A 25,517-nucleotide genomic window follows, 5' to 3' on the forward strand; every position below is an offset into this window, starting at 1 on the left:
TGTGTTCTCTGGCTGTAATGCACTGCATCTTGGAGCGTCGCTGCAGCGCTGGGCGCGCAGAATGTCGTTGATACCGACACACACTTACCTACCCTCGGATACACGCACCTGCCGCAACAGAAAAAAAAACTACTACATCTTTTCCTTTGATGGTACAGGGTAAGTTCTTAAACGCAGTTTAATTTTTATGTTTAGATACATACATTTCGCTGTTCTTTATACTCTTTTACTGCTGAATTAATTGTTTCTTCTATCGATGTCCTGTTGACCATATGCGTAGCCTATGTAACGTAATTTATTCATAGACCGGGTTTATTCTGAAAATCATAATTTTAATATCATCCTCGTGATTCTTGCATGGACGCAGGCTACAGGCAAATATTCCTGCTTTATTTTGACAATAGTAATAATTTGATTTCGATAGATAGATAGATAGATAGATAGATAGATAGATAGATAGATAGATAGATAGATAGATAGATAGATAGATAGATAGATAGATAGAGATCAAATAAGAACTATTAGCCGCCTACTATTGTGTCATAAAGCAGGGACATTTGCCTAATGTGCGACCATGCGAGATCACGAGGAGAATAGGCTACTAAAGTTATGCTTATGCTATAAATGACAGATGTATAGATTCTGCAATTTCGTCCGTCATTCTCCCAGTCTCTCCTTTGGGTATAATCGATCCATCCTGTGTTTCATTAACACTCAGGCTTTATTCTGTAGCCATTTAGTGTGATCGCTGTCACGCCATAGGACGCATCACTAAAGATGCACAGTATTTCTGGTGTAACCTCGCTGATCCCATGGGTCAGTCAGCTCTTCTGTAAACTGAACATGTTGTTCAGACTTTAATGAGAAAAGTATACCACGGTTCCTGCTCAAAAGCCTTCAGTGCCTCCTTTATTTAACCCTATTGTGCCTGAAACATGGTCTGTAAACATTACATCATCTGAAATCTGTCATAGTCACAGTATAAATGTGTAGGCTGTTGACAGGAGAACTGTAAGTACAAATGTATAAATTTGAAGGTTTCTGCTACTTATCAGCTTTGCTTATGCCCCACAGAGACCCTTGGGGCAGTTATTAGTGCTTTTGTGCTGCTGTGTCACAGATTGTGATGTGCTTTATTGTAATCCTCTGAAGCCAGCTTCTTTAGTGACCCATCCCATTTCTCATGGTGAGATGAATTGGAGACAACCCATTCAGGATTTCTGGAACAAAGCTTAGGAAAAAGTTTTCCCTCAGGGTGAGGTCAACGGGGGAGGGTGGTTGTCTGTTGTCACATTGCCACGGTAACACACCCTAAAAGTAGTGGAACTCCATTGGTGCAAGCCCCCTCAAAGTACTGACTTGACTGATTACTGTGGTAACACGTGATTGCAAATTTGTGGATTGTTTTGGGCTCTGACAGTGTAGCTATTTTAGTACGTCTTAAACTTAAATTATTTGAATTAGTTACCAAGTTTTATTTTAAAATGACCAAAATGTATTTGTATTAGTTTTAGGTAACATCTATAATGCCGTCATGACAGTTCCATCATTTGTTGTTTGACTTAATCCTTCGCAACACTTCTAATGGTCTCTAAAGGGACTCAATTCAGCAGTAAGCGTCTAGCTCTTTCATTTGCACACGTAAACATCAGGTGTTTGGGCTTCAGCTTTCCCTCCCACCTTCTGTCACCATGGCAACCAAAATGCATCCTGTCATCCTACTGGCTAATTTACTTCCTTGTATAAAATGGCTAGAAAAACATTAGAAATGTACTATTAACTATTTAGTTCTGTTGCTCTATAATAAATAACTAAATATCTGTAATTATGCAGCATATCAAGATGTAATAGGATTGTTTTGGTGTTCTGAGAGGTCTGATTTACACCAGTGTGCTCTATTCGTAAGCACATCCCATTTATATTTTATTGCGGTCATTTCACTGTCTTCTATTACTAGCTGTTCCTATGGGAACTAAATCATTTAGTGGAGTTTGTATTAGCAGTGGAGACAGAAAATCTTGTCTGTTTGTGGTCAAAGGGCAAGTCAGACCAAGTGTGTGACTGTAATATGAGCATGCGTGTGCTTTGCTAGTCCCCTCTATTAATCAAAGTGGGTCCATTTTAGCATGTGTGAGTGTATGTGAGCGATTACAAATTAAACACTCATTCAGTTCACATTAGAGTGAAGCATGTGAAGAATTAGTATAAATGGCCAGCAGTCAATATGCAGCATCAGTGATTGACATCAAGGACCATTTACATTAGTGCAGACTCAGTCAGTGCACTTTTAAAGTCCTTGTCCCATGCGGTAAAGAAGATCTTCATGGCTCAAACAGCTTTAAAAAGAGCCTGTATGCACTTTCTGGTTTTCCCATAAACTTAAAGGACACATTAAAATGTCCTTCTCATGTCGCATTTGTTCTAACGAATGCTTCAGATTCATGCGGTGTGTTATGTACAGAAATTGTTGTACTTTATTAATTCGATCCTCCTGGAACATTGCTTCATTGAGCTCTAGAATTCCTTTGTCTAATAAAGAGTTCTTAAAGCGCTTAGATTTCCCTGAGTTCAGTCTGATTATGTTCTGTGTACTTGTTAGGTGGTCTTTGTTGCTGCTTTATTTACCTTCTCTAATGGCCCTTTGCGATCTATTGAGATCACTAGGCTTTGAGAAGAAAGCTTTCTCATGCTTGATCCTTGCCACCTCTCAGCATCATTGCTTTAAAATATCAGTTTTTACATTTATGTAATTATCCCGTGGTTTCACAGACAAGGCTTAAAGGGTTACTGGAGCGATTTAGCATATGGCTTTGTATCAGTAGAAAGCTGGGAGTATACCCCCCCCCCCCATTACCCCCTGAAACGAGAGATTGATGTACAGTCTTGTTCAAAATAATAGCAGTACAATGTGACTAACCAGAATAATCAAGGTTTTTAGTATATTTTTTATTGCTACGTGGCAAACAAGTTACCAGTAGGTTCAGTAGATTGTCAGAAAACAAACAAGACCCAGCATTCATGATATGCACGCTCTTAAGGCTGTGCAATTGGGCAATTAGTTGAAAGGGGTGTGTTCAAAAAAATAGCAGTGTCTACCTTTGACTGTACAAACTCAAAACTATTTTGTACAAACATTTTTTTTTCTGGGATTTAGCAATCCTGTGAATCACTAAAGTAATATTTAGTTGAATGACCACAGTTTTTTAAAACTGCTTGACATCTGTGTGGCATAGAGTCAACCAACTTGTGGCACCTCTCAGCTGTTATTCCACTCCATGATTCTTTAACAACATTCCACAATTCATTCACATTTCTTGGTTTTGCTTCAGAAACAGCATTTGTGATATCACCCCACAAGTTCTCAATTGGATTAAGGTCTGGAGATTGGGCTGGCCACTCCATAACATTAATTTTGTTGGTTTGGAACCAAGACTTTGCCCGTTTACTAGTGTGTTTTGGGTCATTGTCTTGTTGAAACAACCGTTTCAAGGGCATGTCCTCTTCAGCATAGGGCAACATGACCTCTTCAAGTATTTTAACATATGCAAACTGATCCATGATCTCTGGTATGCGATAAATAGGCCCAACACCATAGTAGGAGAAACATGCCCATATCATGATGCTTGCACCTCCATGCTTCACTGTCTTCACTGTGTACTGTGGCTTGAATTCAGAGTTTGGGGGTCGTCTCACAAACTGCCTGTGGACCTTGGACCCAAAAAGAACAATTTTACTCTCATCAGTCCACAAAATGTTCCTCCATTTCTCTTTAGGCCAGTTGATGTGTTCTTTGGCAAATTGTAACCTCTTCTGCACATGCCTTTTTTTTAACAGAGGGACTTTGCGGGGGATTCTTGAAAATAGATTCGCTTCACACAGACGTCTTCTATCTGTCACAGTACTTACAGGTAACTCCAGACTGTCTTTGATCATCCTGGAGGTGATCATTGGCTGAGCCTTTGCCATTCTGGTTATTCTTCTATCCACTTTGATGGTTGTCTTCCGTTTTCTTCCACGTCTCTGGTTTTGCTCTCCATTTTAAGGCATTGGAGATCATTTTAGCTGAACAGCCTATCATTTTTTGCACCTCTTTATAGGTTTTCCCCTCTCTAATCAACTTTTTAATCAAAGTACGCTGTTCTTCTGAACAATGTCTTGAACGACCCATTTTCCTCAGCTTTCAAATGCATGTTCAACAAGTGTTGGCTTCATCCTTAAATAGGGGCCACCTGATTCACACCTGTTTCTTCACAAAATTGATGACCTCAGTGATTGAATGCCACACTGCTATTTTTTTGAACACACCCCTTTCAACTAATTCAACTAATTGCCCAATTGCACAGCCTTAAGAGCGTGCATATCATGAATGCTGGGTCTCATTTGTTTTCTGTTATCTACTGAACCTACTGGTAACTTGTTTGCCACGTAGCAATAAAAAAATATACGAAAAACCTTGATTATTCTGGTTAGTCACATTGTACTGCTATTATTTTGAACAATACTGTACTTTATTTCTGAAAAAAATCCTCAGATGAAGCAGATATGGTCATTTCGCGTCATCTGCAGATTCTTTGGCCAGAGGCTAAAGACTACAGCCAGTAGTAGGAGCTAATTCAGCATGTTTTTAACCCGTCTATCCATGGGGGTTGGGATCGCACTCTCAGCGCTCGGCTCGGGCAGCTGTGGGCATTCATATATAAACGGAGCGGAGCGGTGCGGAGCAAAGTTAGTGTTTCAACTTTTTAAATGAATTCCTATGAAAGTTAAGCTTCCAAAGGCATGAACTTAAAGCACGTCAAACTTAACACGCTGTGAATATATGCCGCGGCCGCGCTTACCTCAGCTCTTGTAATGATTGTAATCTGACTCCTGCTGCGTTTGTGCCGTGCGTGACTCTCAATCGGCTCATTCACACGTTATTGAACAGACACGTTCCGTTTTTAATTGTAATGTCGGTTTTCTAACTGAACCAAATTTATGAAAATGAACGCAGTGGGCAACTTATCTAGCAATCCAGTAGCTGTGGCTTTGGGAGTGGCCTTGTAGGTCAGCGAAGCAAGTGCATTCTGGGAGTTGTTGTCTTTCATCCCCATATGAGACCAAAAAAAACATTTTCTGTCTTTTCTCAGTCAAAAGGCACCAAATAAAAAAAATAATTGCACATTTCTGCTACATTAATAAACCCAGTTTAAATACAAAGCTTAATGCTAAATGACTGAAGTAACCCTGTTTTTTTTCTAAATCACATTTATAAAAGCTATTCAAATGTCTTAATTAAACTGATGTTTAATCCTGGCTCATTCTAAACCCTGTCTTTATGTATTTATAATATTATTATACCCAGATGGCTGGATGTCCTGTTTTTGGGGTATTTGTTTATTTATTTGTTTATTTTATTTGTTTGTTTGTTTGTTTGTTTGTTTGTTTTCTCCTGAACTTCTCTTGAATGTGTTTAATATCTGATTCCCTATCAGATATCCCCATATCTCTTCATTCTCATATCTTCCTCAATCTGTATTTGGGTCAAGCCTCACCCTGCCCCCAGCTGTGGTTAAATTTGATAAGCAGAAGATTCATTATAGCCACCAGTGGAGATATCACGGTGCTATTATTCTAAGAAATAAAAATAAACATTTCATTTGTTACATTGAACATTTTCATCTATACTGTACAGAATTTGATCAAGAGAGGTTTTTGATCAAAGAAACACTGCATACACTACATCTTGAGCTCAAAATGTTGAGGTGCTACCAGGGTTTATGTGGTTCTGTACATAGTATGCGTATTACCAAATCCAGGTGAAAAATATGTACTATTAAATGTATTAAAAAGGATGTATTGTATATTTGTATTGTACTAAAAACATACTCAAGTACGTTTAATGCATTTAATAGTACTTATTTTTCACTTGGAAAAATCATTACCAATTTACAATTGTATACTCAATAGTTGCATTGTAACGACACTATGGTACTTAAGGCCCACTCATGTAAAAACAATTAACTCCATAAATATACCAAATCTTCAGACCAAGTCTGCAAAACAGCAAGAGCATTATATGCTTTACACTCAGTTTGCGATTGTAAAACAAACACTAAACACAGTTTTCTACATTAGATGCATTATTTAAAACAGTTCTTGTTTCATTTAGAAAACACTGTCATTTTAATGCCAACATAATTTCCAGAATACCTACACCCAATGATCATGTATGAAACACTTATACATAAATTTATCACTTAGAAATCAAAACTCAAAGTTTTCAAAAAAAAAAGAAATACTTTTTAGCCTCTTGCATTTCTGTTTATAGTGTAAATAATTTGATCACTTAGAAATCAAAAGTCAGTGTTTTAAGAAACAAATAAATTTTTGATCATTGCATTTATTTTTGTTTTTTAAATATACAGTATGCTGAATATAAATGCAAGTCAAGTCACCTTTATTTTGGAGCTCTTTACCCAATAGTAACACATTCAAATTTTAAAACTATAAAAGGGTCAGTAGTCATTCAGTGTCATTTCAGTTCAGTTCAATAACTGTAAAGTTTATTAATTGTACATACATACATATACTGTGTACATTTTGCCATATGTGTGACAAATTATGTGCACTCCACTGCACACTGAACAAGCAAAAGACCCAAGTTAGTAGTGTTTTACATGTTTTACATCCGTGTAGTTTTACGTGTATATGGCTAATAATCAACAAGTGTTTACTCTTGCACGAGATGTATAATGTTTTGCATGTTGTGTGCATGTTTTGTGGTTTTGTGTGTAGAGTTTAGAAAAAAGGAGCCATAGTTTGCGGAATGTGTGTGTGGTCCTGGTAATCCCCTACTTTATGGGGACAAAATGGATGACAATACCAGAAATCTTTGACCTTGTGGGGACATTTTCATAAATCATACTAAGTGATGTTTTTTGAAAATGTAATGATGCAGAAAGTTTTCTGTGATGGACTAATACAGGTTTTGAGTTAGGGTATTTTCCACAGATCTGTACCACATTGTGAGAATTAGCATCAGCTATAAACTCTGTTTGCTGCGCATCACTTTCAGGATTTCTATTGTAACTATGTTTGCCTGCATTGTCCCTGTAAATACATACCAAGGAGGATAAGTAAATGTCTAAGCACTTTGATGCAGCCAAACTAGCATGTGCACAAAATATAAAATAAGGCTGATTCTGTAATGGCGTAGTGGCATATCCAGGGCTCAACAATAAGGAGATTTTGAACTATATATTTTTTTTCACTTGACAGAAATACTGATGAAAAAATATATACAGAATTTAAAGGGGTGCTTCAGCCCTGGGAAGATGAATCTGTATTTAAACTGAGTCATTAGTGTAGTAGAAATGTGAAATTATTTTTGAATTTGGTGCTTTCTAGACTGAGATAAGACAGAACATTTATTTTTGTCTCATGGGGATCTCATTGCCCCTACGAGGCCACTCCCAAAGCCACCGCTACTGAATCACTGTAACTGGATCACTTTCCCCACCGTGTTCTTTTTCACAAAATCAGTTCAGAGAACAGACACTACAATTAAAAACTGAACATGTCTGTTCAAAATAATCTGATTTAGCTGCTGAGGGAGTTTCACAGCACAAACGCAGCAGGAGTCAGATAACATTCATCAGTGATGAACGAGCTGAATGAGCTCTCGTGATTAGAGCTGGGGTAAACACGTCCATATACATTCACAGCATGTTTTCAGTTCATGCCTTTGGAAGCTTAATTTTCATAGAAATTAATTTGAGAAGTTAAAACACTTAAATTGCTCCGCATAGCTCCATTTATATGAATGCCTGCAGCTGCGAGCTGAGCTGTGAGTGTGATCTCCCACGCGGGTTGAAAACATGCGGAAATGGCTCCCTCTGCTGTCTGTAGTCTTTAGCCTCTGGCCAAAAATGTATCCGATGAGGATATTTGCATCATCGGAGTAATTCTTTCAGAAATAAAATACATAAATCTCTCGTCTGAGGGGGATATGGGGGGTTAAATAAACAAATATTACTATGTTTTTAATTTTTAATATGACCTGAAATTTAAATGTATTACTAAGTAACTTTTCCTTCCACTAGAGGTCACCTATTCGAAAACAAATGTGTAGTTTGATGATGCCAAGTTTGAGCGCAATCTTGGTATATGTGGGCTGAATCCGAAATCGCCCCTTTATACTCTTAAATAGGGCACTAAATGAAGGGACAGCCATTTTAAGTGGTGTCCGAAACCATACTAAATATCATTGAGTGCACTCATTCAATCTCACATTGCACCACAATAGCAAGTGTACTGCTGATGTACACACAATGGCTGTCCTATTCATTCCTTCAAGTGAACTATATTAGTGGACTAAAGTTGGGAATAGTGAATGAGGGTTTAGGGGGCAATTTTGGATTCAGCCATGGTCTTCACCGGTGGGAAAGAATCAGGCAGAAATCCAGTTCATGGATGCGATTATTAACATTACTGTGGTATAAAGCAGAGCAGGGCCGAGTGGTGTTGGAGCTGAGTAAGGCCGCTGGATCGATTGTTAATAAGATGAACGCAAAACACGCCTCATAAGCAGTGTGGCTTTTATTATGCCACAGTCGCCGGCTCAATTTCTGCTTTTCTGGTCATGAGTATGAGGTAACGTTGCTCTGTTTATCATATTAGATACATTTGAGTATGTTGTGTAAAATGATGTTATGACGTTTGCTATGTGAGTTCGCTCGGCGCATGCTATGACACGTTGCACAATGCACTAAGATTAAAGCGTTTCTGCAAAATAAAAATGGGAACTGAGGGAAACGCAGATAAGACACAATTGACAGGTGACTCCCTCATACTCCCTCATTAAACCTGGTGCAATTGCTCTATTAGTATGGTTAATTTGAATAAGTGGTAACGCTGGCATCTGCCATCATGGTGCATACCAAACAAGCGAACAGAGACCCCTGAAAAGATGGACAGGACAGAGATGGAAAGGACAGAATGCTTGGGTACCCCTGGTTTATCTAACCGTAGTCACAATGTTGTCCATTACAGTTTAGAACAGGAGTCAGAACCACGTCTCCTTGCAGCAGATCTTTATTTGTGTGTGCAACAGAGATATTCCTGGTGCTGTTTTAACACATTTTATAGGCTCTCAGAGGTGGACAAAGTACACAACTCTATTACTTGAGTAAAAGTACTACTGGTCAAATATTACTCCGTTACAAGTGAAAGTTGTAAAAACAGATTTTTACTCAGGTAAAAGTACAGAAGTATTTGTTTTGAAAAGTACTTAAGTATAAAAGTAAATTCCTTTTTTATGCCAATGCATTATTTTATTATTTTTGTATAAATGCACACTGTCATCATGGTTTAAGTCATTCAGTGATGCTCCATCCGACATACTAGCATACGACTAACTTAAACTCATTTAAATACTTGTTTAAAAGTTACAAATCTCTTTTCAAAGCTGCTGTCATTTTAAGGGCGAATGCACGGATCCAATACACTGATACACTTCTGACATTCTCCCAACTTTACTCTTCTCTTTCTCCCAGATGTTTATATTTTTAATATTTTAACATGCACCAAGTGTATGCCAACTAAACTAATCTTGTTTTTTTTTTTTTTACTAAAACATACTTTCAAGGTATGTCTATAGGTGAACACACTTGTTCCTAAGAACCGTCTTCTTCCATTTTGCTATGAACTGATCAGTGTATATTTTGCATATACATTTTTGTATTTTTGAAAAAGTTGGCAAAATGTATGAGTGATTCCTGATAGACTGTCAAAAAAACTTTTAAAGAAGGGAAAAAAATCATCCTCCGACTTTCAGAGCTGCTACAGAAACGACTTTTGACCTAGATACAAATGTAGTGGAGTAAAAAGTATGACATTTGTCTTTCAAATGTAGTGAAGTAAAAGTCATAAGTTTCTAGAAAAAAATAACACTCAAGTAAAGAACAGATACTCAAAAAGTGTACTTCAGTACAGTACTCAAGTAAATGTACTTAGTTACTGTCCACCTCTGCTTCTCTGAGTTCTCAACTGGAAAAAAATACCATCACATGTACACACATATAACAAGCACATTTAGCCCGCATGCAGGCAGCATTGGATATTCAGTAAGTTCCATCGAAAAATGTACATCCTTAAAGCATTTTTTGTTGTTGTTTTGTATCTTTAGCTTCAAATGACAGTGTGAACGCTATGCAAACGAGGACTAAACTTATCTTTTTTGGCCCAGACCAAAAGAACCAAGAACTACAAGTGTAAACATATTCTAAGTAGGTGGTATTTTTATTTGCACAATTTGCAACAACAATATTCAATTTGAAATGAAACAGTTTTAGAGTATAGATAAATGTGGCCGCACCTGCTGGATCACCTGCTGATGATCACGTGTTATGGCTGCTAAATATGATGATTCCCCTTTAATTAGCCTTTCTAAATCATCAGCTTTGAACAATTTAAACCAACATCATCAACCAACATCACACTGACATTAAAATGAATGTTTAAAACAAAAACGACCTCATGATTTGAATAGCCGATGATATATGTTATACTACAGGTCGATATGTCTGGGTCTCAAATAAAACCATTGGCTTTTATCAATATTTCTTTTAGATCATTTAGCTTGCTTTTTTTCCCCTTGATTATGAAAGCAGGGTGATTTTTAAAGACCCTGTGGGTGCTTGGACTTTGATACATGGCTGATTTACCGAGATACACTTGCACAAGCACCATTAAGACATTAATACTTGAATCTCCTTAAATATTTCTTAATCTCTGTGTTTCGTCAAAGGTTCTTTGTCTTTAGTGCTGTTCATTGCGCCCAAATATTCCACTGGAGGTATTAGATAATCTGTGTATGGGTTGTTGCCTCATTACCCAGACACACTGGAAATCAATCTATGACCAGAGCGTTTCAAACTGCGGTATCAATTGAATCAGGTAACCGGGTAAGACTTTGTCTGAAGAGTAGTGATAGGGTAAAAGATGTACCATTTGTCTGTGTTTGTGCCTAGACTTACCCAAGGGCAAGCATGTCTACTGTTATGTTATCTGAAAATGAATGTGAATGCACTTTTGTGCATCTGTTTCCTCTGAGGATCTTCTGAAGGATCACAGCCATTAACTAACCTTCAGTATCACATTACTTCACTGAAGAAGAAAAAAATGTTAGTCTAAAAATGTTGACTGTAGTAACAATTAAGTGAAATGATTTTATTCAAGTCAAAAATATTATTTAACCTCAGCCTACACTGATCAGGCATACCATTATGACCTAATGTTGTGTTGGTCCCCCTTTGCTGAAAAAACAGCCCTGACCTGTCGAGGCATGGACTCCACTTGACCCCTGAAGGTGTGCTGTGGTCTCTGGCACCAAGATGTTAGCAGCAGATCATTTAAGTCCTGTAGGTTGTGAGGTGCTGCCTCCATGGATTGGACTTGTTTGTTCAGCACATCCGAATGATGCTCGATTGGATTGAGATCTGGGTTGATTTGGAGGTTCAACACCTCAAACACATTGTTGTGTTCCTCAAACCATTCCTCAACCATTCTTGCTTTGTGACAGGGTGCATTATCCTGCTGAAAGAGGCCACAGCCACCAGGGAATACTGTTTCCATGAAATGGTGTACATGGTCTGCAACAATGCTTAGGTAGGTGATACGTGTCAAAGTAACATCCACATGGATGACAGGACCCAAGTTTTCCCAGCAGAACATTTTACAAAGCATCACACTGCCTCCACTGGCTTGCTTTCTTTCCATAGTGCATCCTGGTGCCATGTGTTCCCCAAGTAAGCGACGCACAGGCACCTGGCCATCCACGTGATGTAAAAGAAAATGTGATTCATCAAACCAGGCCACCTTCTTCCATTGCTTCATTGTCCAGTTCTGATGATCACATGCCCACAGTTGGCGCTTTTGAAGGTGGACAGGGGTCAGCCAGAAGGTGGACCCTGACTGGTCTGCGGCTATTCAGCCCCATACACAACAAATTGTGATGCACTGTGTATTATGACACCTTTCTATCAGAACCCAGCATTAACTTCTTGAGCAATTTGAGCTACAGTAGCTCATTTGTATGATCGGACCAGACGCGCCAGCCTTCGCTCCCCTCATGCATCAATGATCCATGACCCTGTACTGACTGATACTGATACTGACCACTGCAGACTGGGAACACCCCACAAGAGCTGCAGTCATCTAGCTATTACAATTTGGCCCTTGTCAAACTCACTCAAATCCTTAAAGGGATAGTTCACTTTGAAATTAAATTTTGATATGTTTTAGCTTACCTCATGGGCATCCGAGATGTAGGAGTATTTGTTTCCCCAGTAGTTTCAATTTTGATCATTTAAGGTCAAACCGTTCTTGTCTGTGCCTCACATAATGCAGGTCTATGGTCACCAACTCAAAGAGCATACACAGAGAAGTCCAAATTAAACAATCCCCCATCGTAAATACACACTGATGGCCTAAGACACGAAACGAGCGGTTTGTGTGAGAAAACGAACAGTATTTATATCGTTTTTACCTCTTGTCCACCACAGGAAACACGCACACGCGCCCTCGGATCAGTCGGACGTAGTGGTGTACAAGTGGTAAAAACTATATAAATACTTTTCTTTTCTTCGTTTTCTCACACAAACCACTCGTTTCGTTTCGTATTAATATCTGGAGAGTTTTGTATTATCACATCAGGTAGAGATCCATACGTGTTAGATATATTTCCGAGTGTCTAAAAACCCAAATATATAATAATTATTGGCGGAACACTCATGAATTTAAGAGTTAAACCAACAAAACTAAATGTATGGGGTAGATCAGGCAGAGATTGCTCCTCAAGATTTTTACTGTGTTGAACAAAGCCTTTGAACCAGAACCAGAGTTTTATTCTTGGGAATTTTGGTATTCAAATCAAGTTAAAAATTGAAGCATCTAACCGTCCATCCTTTAAAGGGGTACTTCAGCGCAGCGAAAATGAATCTGTATTTAAACTGGGTCATCAATGTAGTAGAAATGTGAAATTATTATTTTTGAATTTGGTGCTTTCTAGACTGAGAAAAGACAGAAAATGTATTTTTGTCTCATGGGGATGAAAGACTACAATTCCCAGAATGCTTCGCTGCCCTGTGAGGCCATTCCCAAAGCCACCAACTTGATTACTGTGACTGAGTTGAAGACACTACAATTAAATACTGAACGTGTCTGTTCAATATAATGAGTGAGTCACCGCGCGAGTATCACAGCACTGAGCACTAACTGCAGGAGTGAGATAAATGAGCTGAGCTCTCGTGATGAGAGCTGAGGTAATCGCGACTACACTCGCGGCATACATTCACAACGCAAGTTCAGTCTGGCCTGATTCAGTTCATGCTTTTGCAAGCTTAACTTTCATAGAAATTAATTTGAGAAGTTAAAAGACTTACATTGCTCACCATAGCTCCGTTTAAATGAGTGCCTGTAGCTGCGAGCTGAGCTCTGAGTGATCTCCCATTCCCCATAAGCGGGTTCAAAACATGCGGAAATGGCTCCCTCTGCTGGCTGTAGTCTTTAGCCTTTGGCCAAACATTCCTCCTATGATGGAAATATCGTCAATTTGCATCATAAGAGGATTTTTTCCAGAAATAAAATGCATAAATCTCTTTTCTCAGGGGGATATGAGGGGGGAAAGCACAATCATTTGAATTTACTTCAGGGTTTCTACTGATACAAAGCCATATGCTAATCGCTGAAGTAACCCTTTAAGTTTATTAAATGATCCTGTGCCGCCATGATTTTTAAACTAAGACTAATCACTAAAAATCAAACAATGAGAAATGTTAGGAGATTTTCTCAAAAGGAGGTCAGATTAATTTGCTAGACAGCCAAGCATGTGAACAGATGTCTAATGGTCTGAGTACAGTGTGTGTGTTTATTAATCATGCCCCAAATTTTCAAGTATAACATTGAATGCAGCGATCAGATTTGTGATGAGGTAGATTTAAAATCACAGCCCAGGAGTCCAGCTCCCTGTTCTGATTAGAAATAGGCTTAGCTGGGAAAACATCCTCTTTTTTTATCAGTAAAAGTAATTAAGTATTCTGCTGTCTACATCATGTGATGTATCATGGCAGGCTGCACGCTTTATGTGTTTGAAAATAATTCAACACATATACAAGGACATGCTTCATTTTTTAAATAAGCTTAAGAAATTGTATTTGTGGCAGGATTTGGAAAATCATACTACTCCAAAATGAGGTACAAATTCAGGATTGGCAGCAGGCACAATATTAAATTCTCATGTGTGTTTATGTTGCGTGAGAGAGAAAAGCATGTGAATCAAGGTATTTCAGTAGCTACAGATTGCTTTAAATGAACACATTTATTTAGACTTTTATGCGTATATAAACAGTGAACAGTGCACACAGAGGTCATCAAATATGATATATGTAAGCTGCTTGCTTGGCAACAGTGATGTTTGCTGAGTTGAGATTCCATGTTTTAAATCCTAATGACTTTACCATTAGGATTTAAAACATGAATCTGTCTCTTCAGGACACCGCTAGATTAATGGATTACTTTTTCAATGTCCTTTTGTATTTTTTGATGTATGAAAGTTTTGGTTGTTTTGACATTCAATGCATGGACATACAAAAATGATGAAAGAATATTATTTTTTTTAAATACTATAATTCCCATTCAAGATTAATGGTAGTCTAATGGAACAGATTTTGATGACAGGTTTTGTGTGTGTGTGTTATATCACATTATTATCCTTGGATGAGACGTTAAACCGTCCTGACCCTCTGTGGTCATTCAAAATCCCAGGATGTACTTTGATCAAGAGTAGGGTTGTAACCCTGGCATCCTGGCCAAATTTGTCCAATGTCCTCTGTCCATCATGGCCTCCTCATTATCCTTCTATACTGAGCACCAATCAGCTGCAGTCGCATCATCCAGGTGGGACATTGGTGGTGGTTGAAGAGTTTCCCCCTTCCATTTAAAAATGCTTTGAGTAGAAAAGCACTATATAAATGTAACAAATTATAATAATAATAATAAATATTATTATAGTGTCTGAATTATCTTAAAATGATTGTTACTTTAATGTGCCCTCAAATGGGTTTTCAAGTGATAAATGTGATGTGTGTAAATGTGTTGGTTATAACCGTTAACAGATTTGCTGCTGTGTATCTGGGTGCGTTGCTATACACTGTCGCTGACATTGCAGCAAAGACACCACTGAGACGAGGAAGAATGTGTTACAGAGTGTTAACCCTGTCCTCTCTTCTCTAGCCAACATAGTGCATGTTCATTCAGAATCTGGACACACACATATATATATACACACACAGCTGTTGATACTGAAATAAAGTGAATTTGTTTTTCACTCAGTATGTGCTTAAACCATGTTAGAACATCATACATAACCCTTATGAAGATGTCTTAAAAGGAAAAAACACATCCACTTTTGCACATTAATTAATTATACATAGTAGCTGGTGCCTAACTCAGCTGAACCAGCATGGAAACAGAGTCTTCCTGTGACGTCAATTGTCTTTTAATAAGTAAAAACCTAGAGGATCGAATGAGACCCTGTTAACAGGTTGCAGTATGATGAGCTCTGGTTTACAGCACTTGATGTCTCATTCTAGAACATCTTTCACCACAGCTGTGCAAACCCATAACAACTTACCTTTTTGGGGTTCAGTTGCATCATCTTTGTTATATTAACATCTGACTTTTGTCTTACACACCTCAGCATTGAAGCTGGGGTGAAATGGAAGTTGCGGAAGTCTTTTCTTCCCTATTGTTACATATATCCAAGTGAAACGGCTTCTTGAACAAGAAAAGATGTAGGACAGAACTTGATTTTGTCCATCGGGAATTAATTGGATAATTGTGTTTTGCTATTGCTGTGATCTCATGTGAGTTGCAGGTTGCCCCATCCTTGTGCCTGTAAACATGTCATCAGAAAAGAGAGGAGATGTTGCTGTATAAGGAAGGGAAGTTATTTTAAATAAAGATTATAAGGCCAGACAAAATAATGATGTGCATTTTGACCATTACATTTTTTATACCATGAAGACTTTTATAACCTTCAGTTTGTCTGAGATATACACAGGTTACATAACAGATTCCGGTAACGCTTTAGATTACAGCCTGGAAAGTACGTAAGTAAAGCAAATTTACAGCATAACTTTCGGTAATTATAGTGTAACTATAAAGTGCGTACTTGTAGGTATAAATGAATTATGTCCTCCAAAAAAATACGACTATAGGTCGTTTTTCAAGCACCTTATTGCGACCTATAGTTATGTTTTAAAGTCATGCGCCCTCTAGCTGGCATAAAAATAATGACAGTGTTGTGTTCCGTTTGATGCTGTAGTGTATTCCTGCACAACCGGAGGCTGCAGTTTCAGGACCCCAGTTTCAGGACCGCAATTCTAGGACCCTCATTTTTTGTGACAGCGCCACCTACAGAACTGGATGATATAGCGGTGTGCTGCAGTTTCAGGACCTCAGTTCTACGACTCAGGTGGTTTAGTTAGTAGCCTACATAGTATCAAGATATTTAATCTCAGGAGTATATTTTATGTGATTTTTTAAATTCAAAATGCATCCGAGGTTAATTACAAAGTGTGTAATAGCTGCTTTGATGCACAATTTTAAATTTAAACAAATTAATTTACACTGATATACATTTAACATTTAAAAATGTATATCAATCTTTAAAAAAAAGTTGAGTACCTTAAAAATCTTAATTTCTTCAATTATACTGTATATTGATTAACCTCCTTAAGTTTAACTAATTAGTTCATTATCAGGTAAAATAAAGATGGAATCAGTATATTCAGTCACTAAATTACAGTCAGATATTTTAAAGGTTGTAGAGAGGCAAGGCAAGACTCAAGAATGATTGAAGAATATATATTTATGTCATTTTTGCAATAACAACAGCACCAAAAAGACCCCTTTTTTCATCAGTTGCTGCACAGACAGAATGGCTATATATTCTTCAATCATTCTTGGCAACTATTGTAAACATTTCCTATATACATTACTTAGCTGGATGACGACTGACAGTCATTATACTAATCTGGTGAACATGGTAATTTTGATAAATGAGCCTAGGAACAAAATGAACTGTAGATAAAAAATAAAAATAAAAAAAACTGCAAGTTATAAAAACCAGCAAGTGTTACAGAGATGAATAAACAAATATATATTGTTATAACCCTCCTATTTTGAAGCGCTCCATCAGAAGAAGACACCACCACTTTCTAATGACAGATACTATATTACCATATGCTTGGCAAAACAAAAACAAAAAACAACAACAACAAAAACACTGATGAGACTTTATCCCGCAGTCATTTCTACAGTGATGGCGTGGCAATCCCTAAAAGCAAAAAAAAGGTAACACATGTCAAAAGCCATTGCCATCTCGGTTACATTATGAAATTTACATGATATGCAGAATGGAATATAATAATATTTGTTTGGAGTAGCTAAATATGCATTTATTAATCACTGCAATGTTATGCCAAGTCTTTTCAGTCCAGCTCCAAGGATAACAAAAAAAACATTTGTGCAAGATTCATACAGAAAAATTATTTTTTAAAAATGAAAGGATTAATTTTAAACTTTTTAATCCTTCACAGCAAAAATATATTAGTACAGGCTATAAGAACGTAGCCTGTATAAATGTATAATGTAAATATATAGTATAAATGGCTGAACTTGTCAAACATTATGCATCATTTAGACAGACTAATATTGTAGTGCAACCAGGCAGTCAGCGCAGTTATGTAAGAATATTTTATTCTTAACTATGGTAAAACAATGAGTATTCAGCAAGTTTGCCCTCTAATACAGGTACACACCCTTACACCAACATGCTTTTGTCATCTTTTTAAGTTTAATTAATGTGCTGGCAGCTGGCTAGATGCATTATAGTCATTAAAAAACAAAAAGGATTTAATAAATCTCAGCCACGCCACGATCAAGAACATCCTAGTAGCCTAATTAATAAAACTAGCACACAAATTCTTAATTCGTGTGAATTAATTCTTAATTCATTGTTAGCAGCTCACTTTAGTACATTTTGTTTTATTTAAAAGTTATAAAATAAAACTTGATTGAATATCAGTATTCACAGTCTGATCGGTGTCCATCGTCCATCTTAAATTAGTGTTTTGGTGATTCAATTCGGTAGGTGGTGCTGTCACAAAAAACTAGGGTCCTAGAACTGCGGTCTTAGAACTGGGGTCCTGAAACTGCAGCCTCCGGTTGTGCAGGAATACCCTTCTCATTTGATGTCATGAAAATGCGTTTTCATTTTAATGCAATGTGCGGATTTTATACCACTTTTTGTCATTTTGTGTGTGTGTGGAGAGCGGGAACAGTGCGCGCCCATTGCTTGTGTATTGCAAATACAGACGAGTGCAAATGCAACCATGCGACCATGTTCCGCTCTGCCCCAAACACATATGCCTTAAGTAACCTTAAAGTTAAGATATGCCTCTAGTTTTAATCCTTTTGGGCAAACATTTCTTGAAGTGATGTGTATTGGTATGGCATTATATGGTGATGGTAAAACACACGGAACACTTCACTACATGATTTCATGGTGAACGTTGTAATTTTTCATGTTAATCATCTGCTCTGCCCCTGCGACGTGCTACCGCGCCGCCTCTGCATGAGTGTAAAATGGTATTATTATTGTTGCCTCTTGTAGACACCAGACAGGTGTCTGATTTTTTATTTCTATTTTGGGTTCATTTTAAGCCAGCCATAGCCTATAGTATTTTTTTTTTACAATAGATGGGTTAAATAAAACTACCTAGCACATTGGGCAAAAATTTTACAACCGCTGGGCTAAAACAACTCATTCGCTGGGTTTGTCCAATTTTAACCCAGCATTTTAAGTGTACATAAATAATTACACCTTAATTAAAAATACTTACTGTATAAATTATTTGTTAATTTTCTGGATAGTTCCCCAAATATTACATATTGTTCCATTATACTTACACATACTTACTTTATAGTTACACTATAATTACCTAAAGTAACGTAGTAAATTCACTTTACTTGCGCAGTACTTTCTGGGCTGTAATCTAAAGCCTTACCCAGATTTCCAATAAGATTCGGTCTGACTCAAAAGTCCTGTGGCCTCTCCCAACAGACGGCAGTATGTCACTCCTGACAGTAGGACACAAGGCAAAAATCAGTGCCTTTTACTTCAGTCTATGTTCACTCGATGTGTGTGATACAGAGACAATGCATGACATTGTCTCTGTATCACAAGACCTGCATGACAAGACCTGAGCCTTACGATCATCTTGATGCTGTAATGTGATGATCAATGTAAGTTGCCTTACAAGGCTCTTGTAAATTATATATATATATATCAAAACTATAGAAAATAATCCATATATTTTGTTTTTAAGAGCTTTGGTTGCATATCTTTGCAAATACTTGTGTGAAATACCTGCTTTTTTGTGGATTGGTTGTTGCCTGGTCCCCTTGGCAACCTCACTGTACTTTGAAGGCTGTTTGATGTCAGCTGTTTTGCATATTCAAATAGCAGATGTGGCACAAGTGAATCACCAGTATGAAAACTATTGTAATTATGTCATTCACTTTTTAATGGCTAAACATTTACCAAAATGTATTATATATTATAGTAATTTATAGTGCAGTTGCTTTAAAATGTAAAATGAGAGAACAAGATCATTTGAGCACTTTGAGCAATGTTATTGTTCAGTTGTCTTTATGATTTTTCATAGACTGGGTAAACACAGCTTGATCTGCAGGCGATTTGATTTTGTCCTGCAACTCAGTCTGAAAACCTGTACATTTCTACTGCTTCTGTTACACTTTTACGGGAACCGATCACAGACTGGCTTATCCACCTGGCGTGCTATGGGCGGGTTTAACACAATGACAGATAGAGAAGCGATGGGTCTTTGCCTGTTGATCGCACCTCTAGTGGTTTGATTGGTTGAAGGACTATCCAATTGCATACAGTTATTTGAATAATGCCATTTGATCACGCCTTATACACAGAAAATACACAGCAGACCCCCCTGACCAATTTTCAGTTTTAAATTGAGCTTGGTCTGGTGATAGCCAGACAAGATTTTTCACACATTTTACTTACATTTTTAAAGGTGCATTAGCCTGTTTTTTTGTTTGTTAGTTTTTTGTTGTTGTTTGTTTGTTTGTTTTAATTACATTGATAATACTTGTGAGTTTTAGAGAGAGGTTTACACAATAATAAATTCCTGTCCAACAAAAAAACAACTTAAGTGCTTATTATTGTTTATGACCCGATTCATACATGCTTAAAACACTTTGTTTATATTTTACACTTTAGAAATATTATAAGTAAAGTCTTCATTTTATTTAAGTCTACACCATTCATATGACGCTTCATCACAAACACGCCTTATTTCTTATTGTGTACAACTTTTTAGATTAGCACCAAACTACTGTAAGCCACATGTTATGTAACTACAATATAATTAATGTTATATAAAGGTAATTATGAGTTCTGCCAAATTATTTTGCCACGAGACACACAAATCCCTTGAAAGTGCCTTGTGTGAGTTTTCATTAGTGAAGATTTGATTCATCTGTCAAAATCATTTTTACAGATATCAGGCTGGCCCCAGTGTCTTAAGCCGAACAATAGCATTTGTCATTTTCCTACTGGGGCCTTTCCTTGAGTGTACTGCCACATCTCTTTTGATGTCTGTTACTTTCTCATTTCCTCTGTTTTTTGGTTCCAAGTTCATTCGCTTGACTGCACCTCAGTAATTTTGATTTTGTGTGTGTGTGTGTTTTGTCCTTCCTGCAGTTCCAAGGGTTTGACCTCTGACCAAAACACAGTGGGCGAAAACTTGGAAGTAACAGCTTGGCATTATGGGACTGGGTAGAAGAAGTGAAGACAAAATATGTGAGAATGTCACGACATTGGCCTAAGAAGATTGCGAAACACCATCATCCCTCATTATTGTCAGTTGACAGTTTTGTAAAAAAAAGATCAATTCTAAATTCTTTGCACTTATTTCGAATTAAGAATGAACGCCGCACATGTTCTGTTTGAAGAAAAACTCCTTATTTACACGGCTGTTAGTTGCATTAGCCACTATGAGTGAGAGCGACCTTGAGACTCCAACAGACAGCACCTAGAATCAAACAAGGAGGCTGTCCTGATTTGTTTGCCGTTTTATAAAGGGGTCTTGTGGAAACGGGGTGAAATTTCCCCTCACAGTCTGCCCCACTGGGACTAGTGTCATTGCTAATGTAATGCTTGTCATGGCCAGCGTGACTGCTGCGGAGGAGTCGGCAAGCGACTGTACCACACCAATAGTAAATCCACTGCCATTTGAACCTTCTACAAATGACCCTCGTAGTGGACATGACAGCACTTCCTGCCCTCCAGCAGCACCTCCACCCCCGCCTCCACCTCCTCCACCGCCACCCCAGGCACCAGGCCAACATGCTTCACGCAAGAAACGACGGGTACGGAGCTTCTTTTGGAAAACCATTCCAGAGGAGAAGGTTCGGGGTAAACCTAATATTTGGACTCTAGCAGTGAGACAGCAGCAATATCAGATTGACGTAAGGACAGTGGAGGAGCTGTTCGGCCAGCAGGAGGAAGTTCGAACCCAGACAAGCAGTGGACAGCCTCGTCTTGGAAGATCCAGGGGTTCGTTTAAAGAGAGCAAGGATGAGGTAAGGCAACCTGAGTAGAACTGAATCATTGTTTGTAATATCTGCAGTTAGAGCTTTTTAGACAGCGTCATTTATCTTGGCTCTCTCTACACAATATGCAAATGTTTTGCGCTCCCGTGCAGCAGTCGTGAGACTTCCTATTTCAATTAAGTATATTTTTAAAAGTGAATTAATAGGATGATTTGTGTTAATATTGCCCAAGACTGAATTTTAGCTAATACTACAAGATATTAGCGATGCATCAGTATGGAAATAATTGCTTGAATACTAATGCAAGTAACCAATAATAGCATATACACTGTAAAAAATATTCAGGTCTCCAATTGAACATTTTTAAGTGACTGATCCCATCTAAATTTTTCAGTTGGCCGAATTTAATTTATGTGAATTAAATTGCATGAATTCACAAAATTTCAATTCGGGCAACTAAAAAATTTAGATGGGATCAGTCACTAGAACATTTTCGATTGGAGATATTTTTTTTACAGTGTACATAATACAATTTGTTGGATGTAAAAAAAAAAAGGAAAAAAAAAGATAAATGTATGGTGAAAAAAGAAAACAAGAAAGAAAAGTGAATTGTGGTTGCAAACTCAGAAATGAAATGTACAGTAAAATGTTTCAGAAATTATATTTATAGATAAAATTACATTACTTTTAATATACATTTTACATATACAACTCCCTTATAAACACAGGTGGTTAAAAAAACACATGAATCAAAGTTCCTCACAAGTAGCTTTTCAACAAGCTGATGTAAATATTATAGAAGATGCACATCATCATGGTGACACACACGGCACTATAATAATGCAATAAACATTAATTTAACAGCATAACAACTGCTTCACCCACAACCATCTAGCAAATGTTGGCCTACAATGAAATTTACACACAGTTATTGCCAACTTTCTTTTATAAAAGTATGATGATAGATACTTTCAAAAATATATAATGATTTTCTATACACTTTATGTAAACATTTGATGTTATTTGTGTTTAACAATAAAAATGACTACTAGGCATAATTTGGGCACTATGATCATTTGGCTATAATTTATTGGCTTCATTTTTATTTTACCTATGATTCAATACGATGTCATCTCTACCAGATACCCAGGTTTGAGATTCTTCTTTTGTTTTCACTGCCCTCTAAAGAGCTTCAGATATAGTTTTTTAGTTTTAGTTTTTTTTTTATTTGTGGCATTTAGAAGTCAGAGTAGTTAGATCTAGTTATTCTATGGAAAGAATACCAGGAAAATCTTTACATCTCTGAACTATTAGCATTGTCCAGTGGTGTAAAGTACATCTATAGGCCTGCTAGAGTAACTTTATTACGTTAATTTACTAGATACAGTGACACATCTTTATATTCAATATGAATTTATCAGTAATCGTTGGTATTCCTACATAAAATTTGGTCCTAGCACATAAATATATTCGTAAGTTTGTCACGTAAGTATGCGCAGATTTGTTGATGTATTTTACAACTTGATGTATTTTTACAACTATTTTACAATGATCTGAATTGACAACATGTAAAACAGTATGAATAACTTTTATAGGTTCATACTATAATATTGATTATAGTGTATTTAATCCATAAAATGTATATATTCAAGTTACATAACATTTGTAATGCTTTGGCATTCTGACAGTTTATATCACTATTATGCTTTTGATATTGTTTTGAAGTGTTTAGGTTAGGTATAAAATAGTAAAATGGTATAATATAAAATAATTATATGGGAAAGTAATACTGTTATGTTTTAGATGCTGCAAATAGATCCAATTTGTTCTTTTTCAGTTCATATCCATGTAAATATTATGTACAAATACCTACAAAAAAACTAAGTGGTTATTTTGTATGATATTTATATGTTTGTGTGTTAAATTTGTAGCATTTGAAGCATGGGGATTTTCTTACTAATATAAGAAATGTTATTACGTGTGTTTTCCACCTCTGCATAAAACAAACATGTCGCTATTATCTAAAACATATGCTCTCTTAAGCTTGTAGTTTTATGTCTAAGCGCCCAGCTGTGTTTTTGTGTTGTTTTGTGTGGTTGCTGCAGGTCTTGGTAGCTTTGTAATTATCCACTAAGGTACCGAGTTTACCTGTGCAGATCTAATGAAGCTTTTTTAATTGTCTGTCTGAGGTGGCGTGGACCATGTGTGTGGCCTCGTTTGTAATTTCAGACACCGTCCTGCTCGGCCTTTGTCACAAATTGCATGTATCACACACATGGGTCATGTAAATGTGCGTGCTAGAGAGAGTAAAAGATTGTGTGTCTGTATAGTTGCCACTAAAATGGCTGTGTCATGTTAGTTAGTTAATGATCTCATCACGCTACTGAGGCTTTCCTGGTGCTGATGTTGTGTTAATGAGAATAACAAGTATAGCATTGTGTTAAGACTTTCAATCATTTTCAAAACACAAATTAAGATATTTTTAATCAAACCTGGAAAATGTCCCCCTCTCCTAAGGCCATTTCTCAGAGTTTATTAAAAATATCTTCATTATTTTTCAAAGATAGACGAAAGTCTGTTGGCCTTGAAATGACATGAGGGTGAGTAAACGATGGCAGAATTTTCATTTTGAGGGGAAGTTACCCTTTAAGATTCATACGAATAAATATTAATAACATGTCTAGAAACAGGAAAGAGATGAATTCCTGTTTAGCTTAGTTGGATTGATGTTCAGATATTTTTTAAAGTACTTTATATTCATCTAAGAAGCTGCTTGTCTTTCTCATATCATACAATCCTATTAAAGTGGAACCAGTGGCAGTCCGGGTATGGCACACTTAAAAACACAACTTAGTTATATTCTGTGAGTTTTAGTTCTGTTAAACTTAAAGGGTAAGTTCACCTAAAAATGAAATTGTTGTCATTGATGATGACTCACCCTAATGTCGTTCCACACCCGTAAGACCTCCGTTCATCTTCAGAACACAGTTTAAGATATTTTATATTTAGTCCGAGAGTGTATGCAAGTGTATGCACACTATACTGTCCTGTCCAGAAAGCTAATAAAAACATAATCAAAGTACATTTTGTAGTACATTTAAAATACTTTTTGGTCCAAAAATAACAAAAACTACGACTTTATTCAGCATTGTCTTGCCCTGTTTGTTTTCAATCCTCAAATAAAGAATCAAACGGTTATGAATCAGTCTATCGATTCATGATTTGTGTCAAACTGCTGAAATCACGTGACACTGATGATCCGAATCATGAATCGATTCACTGATTCATAACTGTTTAAATCTTTATTTGAGGATTGAAAGGGAAGATAAGACATTGATGAATAAAATTGTACTTTTTTGTGAGTTTTGGACCAAAAGGTATTTTCGATGCTTCAAGAGATTCTAATTAACCAACTGATGTTATGTTTGGACTACTTTGACGATGTTTTTATTACCTTTCTGGATATGTGCTCTCGGACTAAATATAAAATATCTTAAACTGTGTTCTGAAGAAGAATTTTATATTTAGCCAGAGAGCGTATATAATAAAAAAGATTAAAAAAAGATAATATTGAGGTGAACTAACACTTTAATACATGTGTCTAGTGGTTTTCATTTAGTGTCTACTTCTTTCTAATAAAATTTTGTAACCAAATGAACACTGTTTTACTATAAATAATAATAATAATGCTGAATCATATTGCCATATACAGTATATTTCTGTTTATGTTAATTTGTTAATTTTCATATTTCCTTCAAGTCTGCTTTATTTTGGCAATATATTTTAAAGTGTTAGTTCACCCAAAAATGAACATTAGCCCA

The 25,517-nt window shown here is 36.8% G+C and overlaps 1 protein-coding gene across 1 annotated transcript in view; it reads left to right on the plus strand.

Annotated features, from left to right (window-relative positions):
* The window catches only part of fhdc1 (FH2 domain containing 1), a 42,908-nt gene continuing 17,391 nt past the window's right edge, over positions 1-25,517 (plus strand). Inside the window, exons 1-2 of the mRNA XM_067441654.1 lie at positions 1-159; positions 20,846-21,726. Coding sequence (XP_067297755.1) covers positions 21,298-21,726 — 429 coding nt within the window. The 5' untranslated portion in view covers positions 1-159; positions 20,846-21,297. The remainder of the gene's footprint in view (positions 160-20,845; positions 21,727-25,517) is intronic.

This window comes from Pseudorasbora parva, chromosome 4, assembly GCF_024679245.1.
Source record: "Pseudorasbora parva isolate DD20220531a chromosome 4, ASM2467924v1, whole genome shotgun sequence".
In the NCBI taxonomy this organism is placed as follows: domain Eukaryota; kingdom Metazoa; phylum Chordata; class Actinopteri; order Cypriniformes; family Gobionidae; genus Pseudorasbora; species Pseudorasbora parva.